Source organism: Erythrolamprus reginae, chromosome 1, assembly GCF_031021105.1.
Source record: "Erythrolamprus reginae isolate rEryReg1 chromosome 1, rEryReg1.hap1, whole genome shotgun sequence".
NCBI lineage: Eukaryota > Metazoa > Chordata > Lepidosauria > Squamata > Dipsadidae > Erythrolamprus > Erythrolamprus reginae.
Genome location: NC_091950.1, coordinates 356,099,718 through 356,122,503, shown reverse-complemented (window position 1 = coordinate 356,122,503; position 22,786 = coordinate 356,099,718). Strand labels below are relative to the sequence as shown.

General features: G+C 38.9%; 1 protein-coding gene across 1 annotated transcript; it reads right to left on the bottom strand.

The window, feature by feature from the left end:
* Window positions 1–528: 528 nt before the first annotated feature.
* On the bottom strand, window positions 529–16,152 carry LBH (LBH regulator of WNT signaling pathway). The gene is made up of 3 exons (XM_070734307.1): window positions 15,674–16,152; window positions 11,543–11,642; window positions 529–3,076 (listed from the first exon to the last, which is right to left on the bottom strand). The coding sequence occupies exons 1-3, from the start codon at window positions 15,697–15,699 to the stop codon at window positions 2,888–2,890; spliced, it is 315 nt and encodes a 104-aa protein (XP_070590408.1). The 5' UTR covers window positions 15,700–16,152; the 3' UTR covers window positions 529–2,887.
* Window positions 16,153–22,786: the final 6,634 nt, after the last annotated feature.

Below are 22,786 nucleotides of genomic sequence, written 5' to 3'. Positions count from 1 at the left end.
ACCTCTCAAGGATGGCAAGGAGTGAATTAATTAGAAAAAAGTTTCCCCTAACCCCACTTCTGAATGTTTTGATTTGCTTTAGATTAAAACTATTCCTGAAATGCCTTGTTTGCTATATATTTGGATTTACACATGACTGCTCTACCTGAGGTGCAGGAAGGTAGCAGTGGTATACAGTACTCTGTTGGGATGAGATTCAAAGGCCCATTTTCCAGTGACACATCTGCAGATGACTTTGCTTAGCAACACAAGGTGGGCACAGTGTCACTACATCCATTGTAGAGAATAGTCAAAAGAATTAAAGAAAAATTCTAGATCCTCCTGGCTTTGGTGAGAGAGAGAGAACAGTGAGTGTTCCATACCAATGGATCTTCTTCTCCCCACCTTTGCAGTAAAATGAAACTACGATTGCTCTGTTCAATGAGATGACTTCACCTTCATCCAAATTTGTGAAAAATGTTTATTTAAAAGGCCATGGGAAAGCCAAAGCTTTAAATGATATAAATAAATTAGGACACCTCTTAAGAATTTGGAAAGCATTTTCAAACTTTATTTACAACTGTCACAGTGACAAAAGTAGTTTGAAAAAAATGCTAGCTTTTTCCCTGAGGCTCAAAAAAGAATTTTTACAGAAATATAGAATGTAATATATAACAGGAAAAGTTCCACTGGAGTGCTTTGTTCCTCAGACACATTCAAAAGTGACAGAAATACAAGCAACAATTGTATCTTTTTAAAAAAGCAAAAAAAAAATGATATGCAAATATTCAAAGACAAACAACAACTCCACTCTGTCCTTAAAGCATTAAGGATTTTTGTTTTTCTGAGTCTGAGTGGTTAATATTTGACAACTTCAAACTGGGACAAAAATGGAGAACCAAAAAGTGACTTTTGAAGAGAGAAAAATTAGGGCAATTCAGGTTGGGTGCAAGTGTGAAAGCTCATTGTACTGAACAGCAAGACAAGAACAGATTCAAAAATACAAAAAAAACCACCTGGATCCATCCGTTTTAAAGCAACCTTGACAAGGCAAGGGTGCAAGACAAATTTCAGCGATGCCCAAATATCCACCAAGACAGGTAGTATATGTGTTACAGGTTCTTGGCTGAAAAACACACACACAAGAACACCCAACTACATCCCTACAATCTCACATCCACATGTAACAATGATTCACAGCTGTTAAGTTATTGCCATTATGTGGAAAACACATGCGAGACGAGACTGAAAAAAGTAACCCTGATTTCAACAAGCAACTCTAATCCATTACCAGCAATTTTACTACTCATGAGGTATCAAAAATAAGTGTATGTGTGTATGCGTGTGTCTTTTATATATAGCACATACATAAGAGTTCCAACAAATTAGGAATGAAAAAAATCATGGGAAACTAAGGATTATTTTGACTATCTTGTTAAGGCTATGATGTTTATACATTACAAAGTTTTAGTTTCTGCAAAATTAATATGGAATCGTTGGCTTTTAGTATTTGAAAGTTGTAGTTGAAATTTCAACTTTGTGGAACTTCTTGCCAAGAAGTCAGACAGAGTTTTTCTTTTTAATGAGGCCGCCAATTTAGCTTATATAACTATTTGTTTGCCTTCTTGGAAGAGAGAGATATATGGGACATGAAGAATGAAATTATAATGGGGAATTTAGAACCTGTGAACAAGGTAAGTCAATTTTTTTAAAAAAAACCTTGGTTCAAAAAAGTGTAATCTTCTCCACAATACTGAGACGCTGTAATACCTTTTGTTTTTGAAAATAAGTCCTGCTTTCACCATCCTGCTTTTAAAAGGGATACCAATTCTCTTAAGATCTTCCTAGTTAACAGCCTTGGTTGACCCTGTACTATAATCACGAGCCCTTGATCCAGCATTGACGCATGACTAAATCATAAATCAGTCCTAATGAAAAAGCCGTATTTCACAGCAACCAGATGCATTGCTGACCGAGAAAGTTAAACAGTAGCTTCAGCAGCAGGAAAGAAAATATACTTTTTTTCCATGTCAAAATCTTCTGAAGCTTTTTCTAAAGAAGCATTTCTTCCAATCCCACCTCCCAAACAGAACAAAATGTGATCGTTTACAGCCTAAACAAGATAACTGCAGAACAAGTAGTAAAGGCCATTTCTACAGTCAACAGCACAATGGCCATAACAAAGCTATTCACTGCGATGTTAAAATGCATGCTTAAAGAGGGCCAAGAAAAAAAAAAGACATTAAAAATATAGTTCATGTGCAAAGGTGAGCAAGCCAGAGGCAGATCTGCAGCCTGACAAAGATGGTGCGACTTTAAGAGGACACTCGGCTGCAAAAGGCCAACCTAGTTATTAACCCATGGTGTTCTGCAGGAAGACTGCCTAACGTGTCATAGGAGCGTTTCAGTGGCTTGTCTTCCAGCCTCTAAACACATGCACACATAAAACCAGAAAAAACACTATGAGAAGGCAAGGTTTCGAGAGATGAACACTATTCTCATGCATTTGTAGCCAGAGGCAGTCCCTTACAGAACTCAGCTGCATTTATACTTGCAGTTATTTCTTCTAATACCACACACTTCAAAAGAAGTATGCTTCCTGCTGGCCTACTCCTCCACCAAAGCGCCCTCTAATTTCCCGGCTGCCCCAGGCAACCACCACAGAATTCAACAATGATCTTGAGAAGGGCAATCATTTTTGGCTTGTTTTGCCTGCCCAAACTTTCTTAGTTTTTAGCTGGAGACGGTCACGTCAAGCGCTTCAGTTCTCAATAGAGAATATGAAAAAAACTAAGATCTTGCAGGTGCAAAATTGAATGTCTTTCGTAGAAAAGACCCTTCGGAAAGCTGTTCTAGCTCCCTCAAGATGGCCTAACATCTTGAGTAGAACAGAAGATCTTCGGTGCTTTTACTGTTCCTTGCTCTCTTTCTTTGTTCCATCACAGTTCTGTTCCTCTTCTTCCTGAACGAGAAACTCCTCAGGTGGCCATCTTAATTCTCCACTCTCCACATCTCCTTCTGTTGGTTCCACCACAATGGATGGGAGGCGGTCCTTCAGCTTGCAATAACGATCGAAATCTGAAGGGTCAGGGAAAATCTGAAATAAGAGATTTACAGTAATCAATATCTCCAATCCAATGAATTTTCAGTAGATTTTCATTTATTCACAGCTATCCAAATATCCCCCTATAAACGTCAAAGATGAAAAATGCTTTAAACTTAGCCCCATTCATATTCAAAATCTATATTATAATTAAACTAATAAGATACCTTATTGTAAAATTTAGAGCAAAATAGGCAGCTGAGATTCTCGGCTAATTAGTTTGTCCCCATGGAAAAAACTTTCCTCTCAAAGTCTAGACAGTCCTAACCCTGCCAGTTTTTCCTAAGGTCTGGTGGGTTATTAGTCTGCTATTTGATTGGCAAAATAGAAGCAAATGTTTTGGACCTCAAGAACATTGCACTTGATCGTTATTAGTGTTTTTTTAATTGTTTACTCTCATCTGTTGTATTTGTGAGATATAGACCATACAAATGATTAAATAAGGAAGGCTCTTTGTGTATTCTGTACACAAAAGACATTCAGAAAACTGAACTTCAAGTTACTCTAATGTCTATAAATAAGCATGAACTGCATTTATAGTGGACAAAGGATCCAAAATGCAACAAATGTCCTGCTCATCAACTTTCTGAATCATCATTATATATAGTTCAGTTTTGGAGCTAGGCCTGGGTCACCCATAATGTATGAATTATGGCAATGCTTGACTAACTGGACATCATCAGACAACTCACTATTTAATGACTCAAATTCTCCTCTTGGAAGGATTGGTTGTCTCTATTCCTTATACTCCACTGGATTCTTGCCAACATCAGATCATACACAAATATACTTTCAGCCATTACATTAAGTAACCTGCCATTTTACTCTAGCCAAGTTAGTACTGCCAGATGTTACTGTTGGCAAACCAGCATCTTGACAATTCCACTGGCCCACTGTCTGAGCTTTGCAGATATTCAACAGATACCATTTCCTTAGTCAGCTTTTTGCTGACCTGTTCCCAGATGTTTTAGACACTAACTCTCAAGCCAGCACATGCATTTGACCTAGAGATACTAAGAGTTGCATTCCAACAAATCTGAGTATTATGCTACCTAGATATTTTTCAAAACTTCAGATAACACTAATATCTATTAAAGCTCATATGGAAATAACTGCAATATTAGTGTCTGATCATAGGTATTTATAAACTAAGTTGGAGTTTCCATCTCACCATTAAAACACATCAGATGACCAAATAGCTCTGTATGGATTCTACAGGTTGTGTATAAAGCATCAAGTTTGTATCCCCAGTCAAGAGGGGGGAAAGGTTCTCATTTATTAAAAGTTGCTTTCCTGAGCAGAGCATTCCCATATTGTTCAGCACTACAATTCCCATTATCCTCAACCAACACTATCAGGTATCTTTGGGGGAAGAGATGAGCTGCAGCCAAGTTCATAATTTGGATAAACCAATATGCTGACAATATCCTCAGTAGGGAAACCACACACCTCCTATATTTACAATGAATAGCAGCACAGGACAGAATAGCATTAAACCTTCTTTGTTATGGAAAGCACATAAGGTCAAAGTGGAATAGCTGTTTTGAAAATATGCTGACCTATCCCATTTTAAAGGAATAAATGATTTCTTTAAATAAACAGCTCCGAATATATATATGTTTTGTGTGTGATTTAAATAGCCTGAAGAATCTTATCTGTAACAGCTGCCGAGATAGAAGAGGTCAGGGTTTTTCCACTAAGTCATGTTTTTTTTTTTAAATAATCAAGGAAGCATAAAAATGAGATGTTGCAATTTCACTCAAGGATTATGGATGGCCCAATGGAAAATAAATGAAGTCACATTTCCCAGCACATGACAGAGAAACAAGGATAAGCTGTCATAGAAGCAAAGAAACAAGAGCCTTTTGCATAATGACATTTTAATCCATGAAGATATTCAGCTAAATATTGCTTGCACTCTTCTCTTTAGAGGAGGAGGGGAAAGTACTTAAAAACCATTTCTGTGGTTTTCAGAGCCGAGCATTGGAGTCAACATTGTCTTCCTTGCTGAATGTTAAAATTTACAGCTCAAATTGTAACTGCACTTAAAACCCAAAAATGTATGCTAAACCTTTGTTAAGTGAGTTGGCCCCATTCAGTGACATTTCTTGCCACAGTTGTTAAGTGAATTGTTGCATTTGTTAAGTGAGTAACAGGGTTGGTAAGTGATTTGCTTGTCAGAAGATTGCAAAAGTGTATCACATGACCCCAGAATCCTGCAAACATCTGAATTTTGGTCATATGACCATGGGGATGCAACAGTTGTAAGTGTGTAAAGTGGTCGCAAGTCGCTTTTTATCAATGCGGTTGTAACTTTGAATGGTCACTAAATAAACTGTTGTAAGTCGAGTTCTTGAACTTAGCTCTATTTGAACTCAATTCCCGAGGATGACTTGCAAACCCTATAGCTTTCTTGATTTATTGCTGCTGTCATCCAGGATAGTTTTTCAATTTCTCAGTTAAGTCTACAACTCATGAGAACTCATGTCGGTTTCCTATCCAATTCTAACTAGATTCAATCCTGGTTAATACTGGAGATCAGCTGTGAGGTACTAGTATCTGCTGTAGACAATTATTCTCTGCCATCCACAAATATATTAAGTCTACAGGATCTATCAAGATTAATACCAAAGTGCAGATTTTACAGCTGAAATGGATACACCTATCCTTCCTACTTCTACCCACCACTTTTTGTTGTTGTTGTTGCTGCTGCTGCTGCTGCTGCTGCTGTTGTTGTATCTTGCTTGGTGCTAGAATATTGCACACTCTTTGGAGTCAATCTGATCAGCCAAAAGCAAAGCTAAATTATAGATTTTGTACCTTTTCGCCAAAAAATCTGCTTGTTATCATGTTATCATATCAATTATCACATTGTTTTTTGTTCAATTTTCTGAGGATTTATTGCAAATTCCCTTTCTGCTCTGCATTTTATATAATTTTTTCACTATGACAGCAGTAAAAAAATACAACTAAACATTTAACAAACTCTCAAGTCACAGAGACATAGGAAGCAGACTGGTACATTATGAATGTGTTCTGTGACTGCCATAGGAAGAAGAACCAAATAACAGAAAAATCACTTAGCTGTTCAAATACAAGTAACCATTACTTTTATTATTATTTTATTTGCAATATTCATAGATGAGAATACTTATTTGCTAGGCACCTCAAAGAGGAGAGAAAAACAATAAAACTCAAAACTTGAAGATAAACATCTTTTCCTGTGCCAAGTGATACCCCACCCCCTTCCTCTAGAACTTACTGAAATTAGCCCCAGAATGGAAAAAAATACTTAACCAACCCTTGCTAGTAAGAAAACCAATACTACTGAGAAGAAGTTTTAAGCATCTAGCCAGATTATCGACTGGTTCTAGTCTATACATTCTACAAGACTTTCACCGAAATTAGCAGTAGTAGGCAGGGGCATATTTATTCAGTGCTATCTGAATGCAGCCAGCCCAAACCCATTGACTGCACTGTCTGGTTGCAACCTCAGGCATGTGTATCATGATTCAGTGAACCTACCAGAGACACAATTAAGACTATTTTTACTACCCCCATAAGGATGACCAGAGGCAGAAGTCATCCAGCTGGTTCATTTTGGTTTGATGAACCCCAACAGTATTAACAGTTCAGAGATTTTGGCGTGGTGGATCTCAGGAAGATTTGTCTTTAACAGTGCGAAAACAACACCCACAAAGAGAGCCCAAAACAAAACAAGTGTGCTGTGCAGTCCAAGTCATGTATACCAGAATTGCTTCTCCTTCTACAGCTGATAATGTCGTTTGGCAGGGCCCAGGGGAAGAGCCTTCTCTGTGGCGGCCCCGACTCTCTGGAACCAACTCCCCCCAGAGATCAGAATTGCCCCCACCCTCCTCGCCTTTCGTAAGCTCCTTAAAACCCATCTCTGTCGTCAGGCATGGGGGAACTGAGATAACTTCCCCAGGCCTATATTGTTTATGTATGGTATGTTGTGTGCATGTTTTTTAAATTATGGGTTTTTAGTTTTAATTATTAGATTTGTATTGTATATTGTTTTTCTATTATTGCTGTGAGCCGCCCCGAGTCTATGGAGAGGGGCGGCATACAAATTTAATAAATGAAATAAAATAAATAAAATAAATAAAGAGATCTCACTACAAGGGATCACCTGGACTCATTTGCAAAAACAGAAACCTATTCTGGGGTACTACTTTGGCAGGTTTCCAATTCACAGCTCCTTCACACAACAGCTTGGGTTGCTTTTGGATCAGCTTTGAATGCCTGCTGTCATAAGGATCAATGCACTTAGTTACCACTTTGTTATAGTAATTTCAATTTACATATACTGTATAGAAAAAAAATACTTGGGTCTCTGAACTTTGTTTATTCAACCCAGCTATCACAATGAGAGGTCATCACTTTATGGTCATCACTTTATATTCTATTCTAAGAAGTCTCTTTTTAGATTCTCTTTAAAGGAATTTCAACACAACATTATTTTGACAGCAAAGCAGGGATATTTTAGTCCTAGGTCAACTTCCGTTTCAAATACTATGATTAGTGCTAAAGTCAATTGTCAAGAATGACCAACTTGGGGGGGGGGAGTCATTTCCAGGTAGAAAGGAAAATAGGAGAACATAACGGATGCCATCCCAAATTCATGCTGAAAAATTGCAAAGCTTTTGCTTCAAGAGTCAAGCAATATTTTAAAAAGTATAAAATTCACTGAACAAAAATGTTTGGATATTCACTCACCATTAAATTAGATTTTTTTTACCATTTTGTCACTTTCAGCTGTATGTTGATATTAATAAAATGTAAAGGGAGAAGAGTTCCCATACATTAACATTATTACACACTCCCTTTACCACTGGTGTATGTACCATTTGGTAATTTTGAAATTGTGCCCCCCCCCCAAAAAAAATAATAATTGGGAGGGGGCTTAAGGGGCAAAATGGCAAGATTTGCAGATTTTTAAAGCAGCCACTTCACCTTTTAAAACTTCTAAAAACTCTTGCCCAAATCACTCCTGACGCCACCCACTTTCAGGATACAGCCCCAGGCATGGCTTGCAAAGCTGGGCATTGTTTCTTCCTGGAGTTCCTATCCAAGTCTTGAGGACAGATGCAATTCTGCAGCTTTGCTTATTCATGAATGCATTACTTAGCAGCTGATTGAGAACTCAGAACAGGAGGGAAATAACTCTCTAGATCACATTTGAGTTGTTACACTTCTCGATTTGACTGGAGCGGGCAGCTGTTATTTTGGGGAATGCTGACATTAGAAAGTGCACAATGCAATGGAGACATTTTTTTGGTAGGAGTAATAGATTAGGGTGAACAGATTTTGGTTTCTGGCCATCCCAGAAACAAAATGATGTCCCGAGGCTGGAGAATTCTTTACGTAGAATTAGAAAGCATCAGAACAGTACTACAGTATAGTAACCTTCCAGAAAAGAACAGGTCTCTTCAGCATCCAGTGGCTTCCTCTTTCAGATTCACAAGGAGAAAAAAATGCTCCTCTTACCTCTGAATCAGGGGTGTGTGTGTGTGTGTGTGTGTGTCGCAGATTAGTATCTACCCCTTGGTATATCTCTAGATGTTTTCTGAGAGATAACAAGGAACCTATAGGTCCCAATTTTATAGCGACAAAAACTCTGAAGAGCTATACTGGTCTGCAAATTTGTGTTCAGGTTCACCAAGAAGTCCTAGAGCCATCATTTGTCATTTTCAAGTCATGTACTGGATTGCCTCGAGTCACAATGGCTTCTCTAGCCTTATAAATTTATATTATAAATAAAATAAATAAATAAACCTGGATCTTCAGCTTTCTTTTCAGTGGTAAGCAAACTTTTCAATTTAATTTAAAAGTTTTTAAATGGGATTTTCCCCTATTATTTAATAAGATAAAGAGTTAAAATGCAGGCAATATTTCTATTTAGAGCAGGGGTCCCTAACCCCCACCGTCCATTGCTTGACTGGCACCAGTTTGTGGCATGCCAGAAACCAGGCTGTGCAAACAAGCAAAGTCCCATCTGCAGGCAACATGCGAAACCACACACCCTCTGGCTCTCGAAAAAAACTTCCCTCCACGGAACTGATCCCTGGTGCCCAAAAGATTGGGTGCCTCCGATTTAGAACATAGAAAACACAATTGGTAGACAGGGTTTCTCTAAACAATACTAGCATTCAATGATTTTTGCCTTGCAAATATATAGACAACAAATGAATCCATACTGTAGATGTTTAGAATGATCTGAACTTGTGGTACAGACATAGCACAAGTCAGGTTCAAACTATATAAATTCTAATATATTTATAAGACAAGAGACAATGCCATCTTGCATAACCTTGGAATTGTTTTTGTTCTTAGAGATAGAGATTAAGAAGACATTCTTTAAAAACACTTTAAAATCTGAATTGCTGGTAGTTTGGATGATTTATGAGCCAAAATATAGTCATAAAATCATCCCAAGTCCAAACATTGCCAAGTCTTTGTGGGCAGGAACAAGGAAAAAGCAATATGCTTAAGGCCATTGATTTAACAGTGCTTCTGCTTCACTCAGTATTGGTAGTCTAAACATATTGAATTCAATCCAGCTGGCCAAAGTTATCTGAAACACAAAGTTTACTTATTCTAATTCAGGTCAGTCTCAAAATAGTTAAGACCCTTGAGCCTTACACTGGAAATTCATGTGGCTTTTTTCAGTTCTGATGCAATGTTTGCTAACTGTATTTTTCCACTGGGATTCATTCCAAAATCAAGTTAAAAAAAACATTGTTAAAATTAGCCTGAAGTAACAAAGATTCCTTGCACTGCCATTCACCTAAAGGAAGTTTTCAGAGATAATTGAATGTGAAAGATGTCAGAAGTGACCTACACCTCCATCCATTCAAAAGCCAGAGCAGCATTAAGAACCGCTGAGGGGGAAAATCCTAATGAGATTAGAAAATGCTTAAGCAAAACCTACTAGCGCCTTATAAAATCAAACTGCCACTTTATACATTGCAATCCACCCATAGGTAGTCCTTAAGTTATGACCACAATTGAGCCCAACATTTATGTTGCTAAGTGAAACATTTCTTAAGTGAGTTTGCCTCATTTTATGACTTTCCTTGCCACTGTTTTAAGTGATTTTTTGCATTTGTTAATAACGTGGCTGTTAAGTGACTCTGGATTTCCTATTGATTTTGCTTGTCAGAAAGTTGCAAAAGCTGATCACATGACCCTGGGACACTGCAGCTGTCATAAATATGAACCCGTTGCCAAGCAACTGGATTTTAACTATGTAGCCATTGGGATGCTGCAACAGCCACAAGTGTGAAAGAGAGTCCTAAGTCATCCTTTTCTGCACCATGTTAACTTTGAACAGTCACTAAATGAACTGTTGTAAGTTGAGGACTACCTTTATTTATTCAGAAATATATTTAAACAATTTGAGTAGTATTCAATTAGATCAAGGCCCTATACAAAGCCAGGTTAGAAACAAACGCTGTAAGGCTATACACTTTCAATAGCAGTAATACTTCATAGTGCTTTATAGCCCTTTCTAAGACAATTACAGATTCATCACATTGCTCCCAATAATCTAGGTCCTCATTTTATCAACCTCGGAAAGATGGAAGGCTGAGTCAACCTTGAGCCAGTGAGAATCGAACCCCCAGCAGTGAACTGGCCTGCAGTATCACATTCTAACCACTGCTCTTAAACTAAAGTATGCTATTAAAGCATAACAAGGAAGGCATACTCAGTTGTCAAATTTATTCCAAGTTCTAGGAGGTACCATGAAAAATAGCACAATTAGATGTTCCCGTTACACATATAATTGGCGGGCCAACAGTGCTATTGCTTCAGTTCTGTGAGTCATCTTCAAGGACCATCCTATGGAGAGATTATAGTAATCCAACCTTCAAGGCCATCAAAATATGTATCACCAATGCTCAATCTTTCTTCTCCTGGATTAACACCAATTAATTACCCAAAGGCAATAAAATATCTTTCTTGCCAATGATCTAGATCCAACAGAACACACAAGAGATCCAACAGGACATTTAGTCCTTAATGGAAACTGCAATACCACCATATACATCCAGATTAAGCCCATTAACCATATTCTGAATGAATATAGCTGGTATTGAGACATAGCCATAATGTTTAGTACCATTTAGTACCATTTACATCTCATAAGAAGCAAGTCTTATCCTTTGTGCATTTATCAGCTAGACTCTTCAATAGAACTTTTGCACATTTACTTATCAATAAAATCCCTCCAAACCCAAAACATTCCAAGAGTTTTATTCTGTGTGCTTTCCAACTGCTCTTGCCAAGGAAGCATTACAAATAGCTTTGAAAATTTAAAAATATTAAGAACTAATTCATCAGCCTTCTAAAAAGGTTACTATTTAATCCCAATTTAATCCATTAGCAACATACACTGAATTAGCTGCACTAAGATTTTTTGCACAGCAGTGAATTTACCTGATAGGATAGGCCATCCTTGCGGGGACTTAAACCAATCTCATCCATAGTTGGAGCGCTCATCACCTCAGTCATGTCAGCTGATCTCAAATAATCAGGGCTGGAAACAAAGGCAGAGAGACAACTTCAGCAATTACCCTTTCATTCAGTCGCAGTTAATAGTAGATAAGCAAAGAAGACCTGGGACTCCAATATTGATAAGGAATTCTAGTACAGATTAAGAAACTTAACCATTTCAATGCATATATACAGTTTTAATTCAGAGTCTTGAATTGCGAGATAGACAGAAAATAAATCTGATAAATAAAAATAGTTATTTTGGAAAGAAAGTACTTCAACTATTTTGAACAGGTTGAAAAACACTGTCCTACAGATTCTGTGAAGGCTTCAGAAAAAATTTAAACCATATGAGTCACCAAAAGTTTTCAGATTGATACATTCTATAGCCTCTGTTTCAGTTTCAGCCTTATACTCATTGTTTCCAGTATAATTTATTTTGAAAGCAAAAGTACAGTTTACATGCGTGCAAGCCAACAACTTCTGTATTTTGGCATGTGCTAATTCTACCTCAATTCCCAGCACATTTCTTTAAAGTTTCTTGCACCCACTTAAGTTTCAATAGAAATAAAAGCAATGCATGTTGTAGCATAAGGCTGCCATAAAGAAATACTATTGCAAGGTAATTGGCTGCTCTACACTAAAAGGCATCTTTTAGAATACTTACTCCAGATAATAACACACAAGAATATCAATATAAAGAATGTGCAACCATCAATCACCAGTGGCTAAATCATAATGGGTAGAAAATTATATTGTACCATTCAGTCATGATACTGGTCTTTCTTCCTTATTTGCTCTTATAGCACCTGCTGCTTTTCTAAATTAATACTTTAAATGCAAACACTGAATGTCCAGCAACAGCTTTGCTTAGCTTAAATACAATAAGCCAGATCATCCCAAGGAATCACTTGCACAAGTAACGTATTATAATACTAGGAGGCATATTGTACTTTTAAGTTATCACAATGATGTTCTAATGCTGGGAGAAGCTTATTCTTTTATATTATGATTACACAGTCTAAAAAATAAAAAATATACTGCTCAAAAAAAATAAAGGGAACACTTAAACAACACAATATAACTCCAAGTAAATCAAACTTCTGTGAAATCAAACTATCCACTTGGGAAGCAACACTGATTGACAATCAATTTCACATGCTTCTTGTGTACATTCAACTTTGTACAGAACAAAGTATTCAATGAGAATATTTCATTCATTCAGATCTAGGATGTGTTCTTTGAGTGTTCCTTTTATTTTTTTGAGCAGTATATTATTGGAGACACACGCATAGTTGTCTGAAAGATGGGCAGCCATATAAATATTTTAAAGAAAAACAACAATGCATGCTGCTATACATTTTAGCTATATATTCAAGCAAAGCAACACGTAGCTTTGCATGTTCCAGGTAAAATAGACCAAAAACACAGTTTATTTTTCTTTTCCACTCTCTGTCCCTTGGTCTTAACCTATCTTAGGAAAGAAGACTTGCATCTTGTCCTCAGATCTTACTTCACATCTTACTTTACCCCCACCTCCCTAGTGGGGTGCCACAACTCGCTTCATAGCAAATTCAGAGAAAAGTATCCTCATCCCTTTAAACTCAAACAGTTGGCAAAGAGGCAACAAGTTGGGACAGAATTATCTAGGAGGAGGATTTACAGTTACCAGCGACACTGGGGAATAAACCTTTGAGTGTCTTTGTTTGCAAAAAAATGGGGAAATAACATTGTGATGGGGATTTGAGATCAGCCAAACAGCTAAACTTTAAGACAATCAGAATAGAAAACAAAAAAAATGTTGTAGCTAAATGGAACATTGGTTTCTTGAGGTTTATATAAACATTAGTTAATTGGCCAGGGAATCATCCAGGTTAGTGTCTGGCAACAGAACTATATGTAAAGCAACAAGAAAATTCATCAAATAAGATAAAATACATCAGTTGCCAAAGATTTCAGTATTTCATCTCACAGGTTTTATAGAGGGAAGTTCACTTTCCTTACATTGTTTCTGCACTAGCTCTTTCAGAAGAGATGCATATTTTGCGTCATGCTTGCCACTTGTACTCAGACTACTGGATTCTGGTAAAACTGCAAAGAATTTACTATCTGTCTGCTAAAAGGTATTTAATTCTTCTAATAGCATTTGTCAAGAGAAGCGGCAATACACAGAGACAATGGGAATATGTGCACATCAGGGCTTAATATCTGAGAGGGGGAGCTATTTTCCCGCTGGTGCTCTCTGCCAAAAGGCAAACATACTTTAAGCATCCTTACTTACATCAAGCCAGCCTTTCTTGAAAACATTCCAGGGAGGCGGTTATACAACTTTGCCGCAGCTCACTCCTCTTCTTAATGACAAAGAAATCAGGCTGCACTCAGTTCTAAAGTGCAAGCCTAACCCACTGGGTGCACCTGCCCTAAAACACACGTTTGGGGGCATATTTGGAGCCCCCCAATTTTTGTGCAAGTCTAAATTTTCAAACTCAGGAATAAATCCGACAGAACCAGGAGTTTCTGAACTTCTGTTCAGAACCCCTTGCTCTCCACTATGGCTTATTGTACCATGTCCACCCACATTTGGAATGATGGATATAGGAGCTTCTGATTTAACTGAAACACCCAGAAGGCAAATGACAAAATCTTAAACCCATTTTTCTCTCCCCCTGCCTCCCCTCCCTCCATTAAGGTTATTACTTCCTAACTGGAACAATAATTTAGTCTAGCGGCAAGGCAGCAGGCTAGAAAGCAGGAGATTGTGAGTTTATTTATTTAGTTACATTTGTATGCCGCCCAGCTCCCTAAGGACTCTAAGTGCTACCTTTTCCATGAAAGCCAGCCGGGTGACTTTGGGCAAGTCACTCTTCCTCAGTCTTAACCCACCTCACAGGGTTGTTGTGGGGAATGTAGCATGAGGAAAGCGTGTTGGATAAGTTTGCTGCCTCGAGTCACTTGTCAAACTAATAAAGGCGGAATAACAAATAAATAAAAAAACTGTGGCAGCACTGTTCCAGAGTCACATCTGCTGCCTTTGTTGGCAGTCTTGAAAGAAGCAGCTGTTTAAGCAGCAAACTTCCTACTGCGATTAAGTTTTCTTAAGCTTAAGTAGTGTCCCACCTGGGAAGAGGAGGAGAAACCCCATAAGGAAACTGGGGGGGGGGGGGTTGTTTGGGAGTCTTAATTGCTATCTGCAGATTCTTCTAAACAGTCTGGTTCTTTTGTTCGGGCTTTAATACCTCTAATAATAACCCCCCCCCCCCCAACCGCTCCTCCATTCCCCGCCGTTGATGGGTTAGCGTTCCATTAAAAAAATTTTTTTTTAAAAAAAAACCAACAACCTAGGGAGTTAAACAGTAGCAATTAGGAATGCTGAGGGGAGAAAAAACAGCTGTTGTGCCGGTTATTTATTTAGCCCCAGAAAACCAAGCCAGTAGAGTAGCCGTTTTGTTTTCTCCACCGAGCTCCTGCTGGAAAAAATTAACACTTTGCTGACAAAAAAATAAATAAAAATCCCCCCCTCCCCAAACCGGGACACCGTCGGCAGCAGGCACTCTCGACCTCCAGACATCCTCACACACACACACACTCCTCCTTCGTCCCTCCACCGACTCCTCCATCCACCGCGCAGGAAGTCCAGCTCTTCTGAACCGGCTCTTTCCTGGCACGGCGAAGCTGAGGAGAAGCGACGGATTAAAAAAACAAAGAAGCGCTCCTCAAGCGCCCTCTACTCCCCCCCCCCAACAATAGGACGTGCCCAGACTGCTTAATGGACGTCCCCGGAACGCCACCCGCCGTTACCCGGGGAGACTTCGGGCTCGGCGGGACCCGCTTGCGGGCGACCCGGGACGAGGACCGGACCGTAACCAAGCGCCGTCCTGCCCCCCCCCCCCCCGTTTTGGAGGGACGCGCCCACCACTTGCGTTCGTGGCGCCCCTCCCCTCCGTCCTTTGTTTCTCCCTCCTTCAGCCCCTCCGACATTCCTCCGTCCGTCCAGGGCGGGCTTCTCGCGGAGGCGGCGTAAAACCTCTCTCTTTTTTTTATGCCCTCCCCCCAGCCTCGCCGGCCTTTACTCACCAACGAATGGAGAAAAATACAGACATGTATGTAGTCCTAAGCAAAGAGGTCGACCCAACGTCCTTCTAGTAGCTCAGCACAAGGAGTAGTGCAGGAGGAGGAGCGGGGGGGAGCGAACTAGAACTAAACCAACAGAAAGAGAAGCGGGCTGAGCTTCCCCCCGTGAGAAACTCTCCGATTTTTCCCGTTCGGATTTTATTTTATTTTTTTGTTTAAAAATTTTTTCGGGTTGAAGCGTCTTTTTCCCGCCCGCTGCAGCTACAGGTTTGCTTCCAAACTAAACTGACCAGCACAAAGAGTTCGAGAGCTGTTTTTATAGACGGCGGGGGCGTGTCTAAAGGCTCGCGAAAGCTCCGCCCTCTCCCTCCGATGACGTCACAAAAACTCATGAATGGTTGCTTTTTTTCCCCTCCCCCTCGTACGTTCGGCCTGTAATAAAGCGGAGCCGCGCGCCGCCGAAGCAAAAAAAAAAAAAAAAAAGCGGCAGGGACTGCGGGGCGTTTCTATTGGACGGCCAACCGTCTTGGCAATTGTCTTTGGCACGAGCCCGGCTTGCCGCTCTGCCGCGCGCCTTGTTACCTAAACGCTGATCTTAGGCGAGCCAAGTTTGGCCATAATAAACCTTCAAATCCGATTTTCTCCCTCTCGCTCTGCGCCCCCCCCCCAAAAAAAAACCCTGGTTCTTTTTTACAAAAAACCCCCGCATGGCTACGGACTTAAAGGGAAAATATTATTACATATTAAATAATATTTCATGAAGCGTTTCTTTCCTGTGAGAAATAATTCTTTGGGGAAGGGTGAGGGGAGCCTTTGCCGACATCGCAGAAGCAGAATTTACGGTCCTTGAGGAAAATCGCCGGAAGGTGCATTCAAGAGACGGCGTTTCATTCATAATAATGGATTTTACAAACGCTCGCCGTAACCTGCTTTCGCACGCTCGGAAAAGGCGGGCCTTTCGCCTCCGTCAGAAAAACCCGTTTATTCCTCCCACCGGCTGTGTTTCAGCTTCCATTTAAAAAATAAGTAAAAAATTAAAATACGCAAATACGTGAGCGGGTGCGCACAGACTGCAAGGATTTGAAGCAGTCGCTAACGCGCTGTCTTGAGGAAGTCGATGCTTTTTTTCCCCCGCCCTATTTTATTTTATTTTGGTCTGGATCTGTGGGATGATATGGGTCAGGGTGGTTTGTACTTTTTGGTTTCCTAAACACGGGGAGGAAAAGGTCTAAATAATCCTTGGGAAAGGGGGGCGGGGAGAGTGAGTTTGCAGCGTTGCAGAGCCATCAATTGCTAAGCCGGGTGGTTTTGTGTTTAGCTTCCGTCTTTCCAAAATAGGAATTATTTTTAACGTTTGGGAGAGAGGAACAGGGTGTGTTTTGAATGTGTGCTTTGGTGCTGCCGAATTGTTTTCCCACGAGAAGGGACAAAAAGAACAAAAAAGAGTTTCTTCTTATCATCATCATCATCATCATCATCATTTTCTCAGAGATGAGGTGGGCAGCTCTTGTATTGATGTCATCAACGGACAGCAGTTCTCCAAAGGTCTTTTCTACCCTCCAGAAATTCAATTTGTGGGATCTTCTGCATAGAAGTCTGCTAGTCTCATCTGCTTTTTTTTTTTTTTTAATCCATTCATACAGGCTTTCTATTTGTATCCATGGATGTAAGTGTTCGTGTTGAGAGCGCCACCCTCTTTGGCTGCGTGCACTTCAGTTCCTAGAATTCTCAGCCAAGAAGGTTGTGGGATTTGGACAGCTGAAGTGCATACATCTGGAAAGGTCACCTATGTTAGAGAAAATACAGTGGATATCTTTAAACCAGGGGTCAGCAACCTTAACCCTTGTATGCTGTTCGAAAAAAGTTCCTAGTGATATGTTCGGGTCACATACGACCCGGACCGAAAACACTTCATTTGAAGTGCTTATGTTTGGTCAATTTGAAAACTTTTTTCACTTGGAAAGTAGTCTGAACATTTCTGCACACAATGATATGAAAATTGAAATGAAAAAATTAATCCTTATTGGTTTATTTTGCACATAAATGTGCCGCCCCCCCCCGTTTTTGTGATTTTTTTTCAATTTATGGGTAGTTTTGCTTGCAAAATCCATTCTATTTTACTAAAGTTGGTGTGGGATTGGTAGCTTGAACATTACTGCACACAATGATATGAAAATTGAACTGAAAAAATTAATCCTTATTGGTTTATTTTGCACATAAATGTGCCTCCCCCCGTTTTTGTGAAATAGTCTTTACTTTATGGATAGTTTTGCTAGCAGAATGCATTCTATTTTGCTAAAGTTGGTGTGGGATTTGTAGCTTGAACATTTCTGAACATAATGATATGAAAATTGAACTGGAAAAATTGATGCATATTGGTTTATTTTGCATATAAATTTATTTCAATTTATATAAAAATTATGCTGTTAATTTCAAACTTACATACTTTTTTTTAGTAAAATGGATTTCTTTCATAAAATTAGTTATCTGGCTACAATGTGGTTGATTTTCAAAAGGATATTCCAAATATTTATAGACAAATATGTATAAACAGTGACAATAATGGCACACAGCAAGGCCGGGGGGGGTGGCCCTTTTGTGGCAAAAATAAACCAATAAGAACCATTTTTTTCAGTTCATTTATATTTTTCTCATGTTCAGAAATGTTCAATTTAGTATATCAAACCTTTTGGGGGGAAATTCCTCAGGGATTTGTAGCCTTAAAAAATATAAATTGACACGAAATTCAGAAAGGATGGGGGGAGGGGCTTTTTGATCAAAATAAAAATATAAGTCTCAATTTTTCCAGTTCAATTTTCATATCATTATGTTCATAAATGTTCAAACTAGTTTTCCAGTTGAAAAAGTTTTCAAAAAGATTAAATTCAAGTACCTAAAAAAAATATTTTTGGTCCTGTCATATACGAACAGAAACAGATTTGAAGTTATGATTTTTTTTTGCCCAGAAAACAATTAGCCACCACCCCAAAAATATTTTTTGATGACCAGCATTGTTAAATTGAGTAAATGAATGCCTAAGATTTTAAAGAATATTTCGGATTTGGAGCATAAAAAAATAAAAAGTGAAAATGATTGCAAGCAGCCGAGGGGGGGGGGAGGCCTTATTTCTGATGTTAAAAAACCAGTAAGAATCATTTTTTTCAGTTCCTTTATATTTTTCTTATATTCAGAAATGTTCAAGCTACCAATCCCACACCAACTCCAGTAAAATAGAATGCATTTTGCAAGCAAAACTATCCATAAATTGAAAAAAAATCACAAAAACGGGGGGGGCGGCACATTTATGTGCAAAATAAACCAATAAGGATTAATTTTTTCATTTCAATTTTCATATCATTGTGTGCAGAAATGTTCAGACTACTTTCCAAGTGAAAAAAGTTTTCAAATTGACCAAACATAAGCACTTCAAATGAAGTGTTTTCGGTCCGGGTCGTATGTGACCCGAACATAACATTAGGAACTTTTTTTGCCCAGCAAAAACTAAGCCCCCCACCCCCCCAAAAAAATTCTCATAGAGAGAACCCCTGAAATGATGAAAAGTCATGAAATTTCAAGTTTCAGATATGCAGGGAAAAATTTTTACAGGGACTCAAACTTGGCTTCGGGTCACATACGACCCGAACAGAACAGCAGGGTTAAACATGCAAAGAGCCATTTGGACCCGTTTCCCACAGGGGGAAAAAAAATGCCAGAAGCCACAAAACCCTTTTGACATCTAAAATGAAGATAGCACTGCATATGTCGTTTTATACCTTTATGCTGTGTGTTAAAAAAACTATAGTGTGTTGCATTTATGAAATCAATGCTACAGAGAAAAGTCATTTTTTATTTTTGCATGCAGCGAAAAACATTATGAACTGTGGAAAAAATTGATGGGTCGAAAAGTTCAATAAATCACGTCAGTGGGTGTTGCACATTGGCGGTGGAGCAACGGAGCTGTATCAGAGGGATGGAAGAATCACATGCGGCTCCAGAGTCGTGGGTTGCATACCCCTGCTTTAAACAATGTTAATAAACACATCGGGCAGGCACGCTGGGCAGACCATGTTGCTAGGATGCCAGACCATCGCATCCCTAAACAGCTCTTCTTTGGTGAGCTGTCGAGGAAAGCGATCGCATGGGGGACAAAGGAAGCGATAGAAAGACATGTTGAAAGCCTTCTTCAAGTCCCTTGATATTGACACCACTTCTCGGAAAACCCTGGCACAAGATCGGTGACTACTTCAGCTTCAACCACAACAACACAAGAGCACACAACAGATTTAAACTTAATATTAACAGCTCCAAACTTGGCACTTGGGGTTATTCCGGATGCACTCGTCCACAGTTTGGCAGAGTCTCTTGCTGAGGCCTGGAACAAGGCTGCAGCGGAGGCTCTTGACCGGATTGCACCGTTGTGACCTCTCCGCGGCACTAGACCCCGTAGAGCCCCATGGTTCAACGAGGAGCTCCGGGAGTTGAAACACCAGAAGAGACGTCTGGAGAAGCGATGGAGGAAGAGTAAGTCCGAATCCAATCGAACACTTGTAAGAGATCACATTAAGACTTACTAAAAAGTGACTTATGAACTTTTTTCACACTTGTAACTTTTGCAACATCCCCATGGTCACATGATTTACATTCTGATGATTGGTAACTGGTTCATATTTGTGAGGATTGCAGTCTCCTGGGATCACAGGACCCGCTTTTGTGACCTTCTGACAAGCAAAATCAATGGGGAAGCCAGTTTCATTTCACAACCACATTGCCAACTGCAGTGATTCAAATGTGGCAAGAAACGTCATAAAATGGGGCAAAATCCACTTAACAAATTTCTCACTTAGTAATATAAGTTTTGGGCTCAATTCTGGCTGTAAGTTGAAGACTACCTGCATATTCTGTTGGAAATAGCCAGATAAAGGCTCCAGGAATTTGAGGTTGGCTTCATTGCTTCCTTTCCTGCAAGACTCCAACCTTGCTAGTCTTTTGACTCCTTTCTGATTTTAGCTCTAGATTTCACCACAAACTTATATTCTGTCCTCATTTTAAAAATAAATCTTGGAAAATGAGGCAGTTATTTGTTTTAAACAAAACAAGCCAACAGCAAATGGTGATTGGCTATTATTTCTGGATTCTTTTTGAAAATCTAACCGTTTATGCCGATTATTAATGTAAAAATGTGCCTGGAAATCACAAATCTTACCTTTTAAATAATAAAAAGTGAAGAATTGTAGCAGACATCTTTCCAGCTGTATCATCTGTGCAGCATATTTCTGGTTCAATTTTTAAAAGGACATCATGACAAAGTTGAATGCTTTCTTCCATATCTTCTTTTTATGCAGAACTTGAGTCCTACGGGATTAGGCGGAATAAAAGTTGAATAAATAAAATTAAATAAATAAATAAATTTCCATTTCTGGCCGAGCATCCTGTATGCAGGTTGTTTGTTAGGCAAGCCTGTGTGTAGAAAAGGAGGCAGATGGTCCAATAAATCTCCTACCTGGTTTTCCAACTCTAAATACTCAGGTAAACTAATGAAAAATCCTGGATCACCCATATCACTAAACTGGAATATGGTTTAATATTATGGCTTCTTTATTGCCATTGATTCCTGCATCACACTAGATCAATCTTTGCAAGCAGTAAAGGGATGACTAGAATCTACTTCTCTGATGCATTTTTCCTCCAATTGAGTAACTGAAACTTCCTTGCTATTGGAGTGGAAAAAAAACCCCACTACAATTTACATTTAATTAAAAAGTCATGAGCTATCATTTTTGGCATATACAGTACCTATCTTCACAGGGGTGATTTATTTACTCCTTCAAAAGTCTCTGTGACAAACAGATGTAATCCAATCTATCATGAATATCATTTTGTGCTTAATGAATAATGAGAAACAGGGAGATTGGCAAAATACCACATTTACTTAAGAATTATTTTTAGAATTTGCTAACATTTCCTTAAGCCCGAATAATTTTATTTCAAAGTGGGGGAGAATATGTTTGTCTAGTTCAAGAGAAGCAAACAGGAAATGTAGACTATATTTTCATTTTGAAATACAGTGAACTGTTCCCACCTACATATTTTGATTCTGACAATTATGTGAGCAGGATTTCATGTGCATAGCTATTCTTGCCCACTTCCTGTGTGTGTTCTGAGGGGACATGAATGTTTAAATTTAATTATCCATGAAAGAACTAAAATGTATGTCAGACTCAGAATGCATAAATTGGTGTCATTTAGGATTTGTGGGTACATATGAAAGAAGAAATCCATTTGCGGGTGACAGCTGCATGTTACGCTCCAGTGAGTGGTGATAATGTGTGTGTGTGGGGGGGGGAGAGATGGGTTTTGCAATCGTGCAACATTATGAAGAAATGCAAACCCAAGGAAAAATTATTCTGTTAGATGACATGAATGGATGGGTGGGAAAAAGATGACAGTACATAAAAACGTGATTAGACCATTTCAAAACCCTTGAGTGAGCAAGAATGGTGCTGTTTGGTATTTTAGATAAAGTGCATGTTTGTTTCAAATATATGATTTAAGCATATATCCAGAAAACTAATTTAAATCTAAAGATATGATTCAGTTGCCCGTAATGAAAAATTTAGAGAATTAATGAAGAATGCAAGGGTAATGAGAAATTCCAAGACCATTGTTGTTAACATGATCATGCCATAGATTTTGGGGGGGGGGGGAGTGGATTTGCAAGGGGGAAAGGACTGAAAAAACTGAAAGAAGAATAACCACAGAAAGAGGCAAATTGAGCTCTCCATCAAAAAGTAGATAATGTAAGAGGAGAGCAATATTTGGTAGTAGAAAGTCATGGGTCCATTAGCACCTTTTTTTGACTAATAAATTTTATATATATATATTTTCGTAGATTTTCACGGGTATATGTATGTAGATTGTTCTGAGTTCGGGTCTTGCCCCGTGTAATATTTTGAGTGTCTATGCAACGTTTCGGTGAAATCACATTCACCATCATCAGGCTGAAGTTTTAAGCTTCAGCTTAAAACTTCAGCCTGATGATGGTGAATGTGATTTCACCCTCGTCTTACGAACCTAATTGGTTCCAGGGGGAGGTTCGTAAGATGAAAGGTTTGTAAG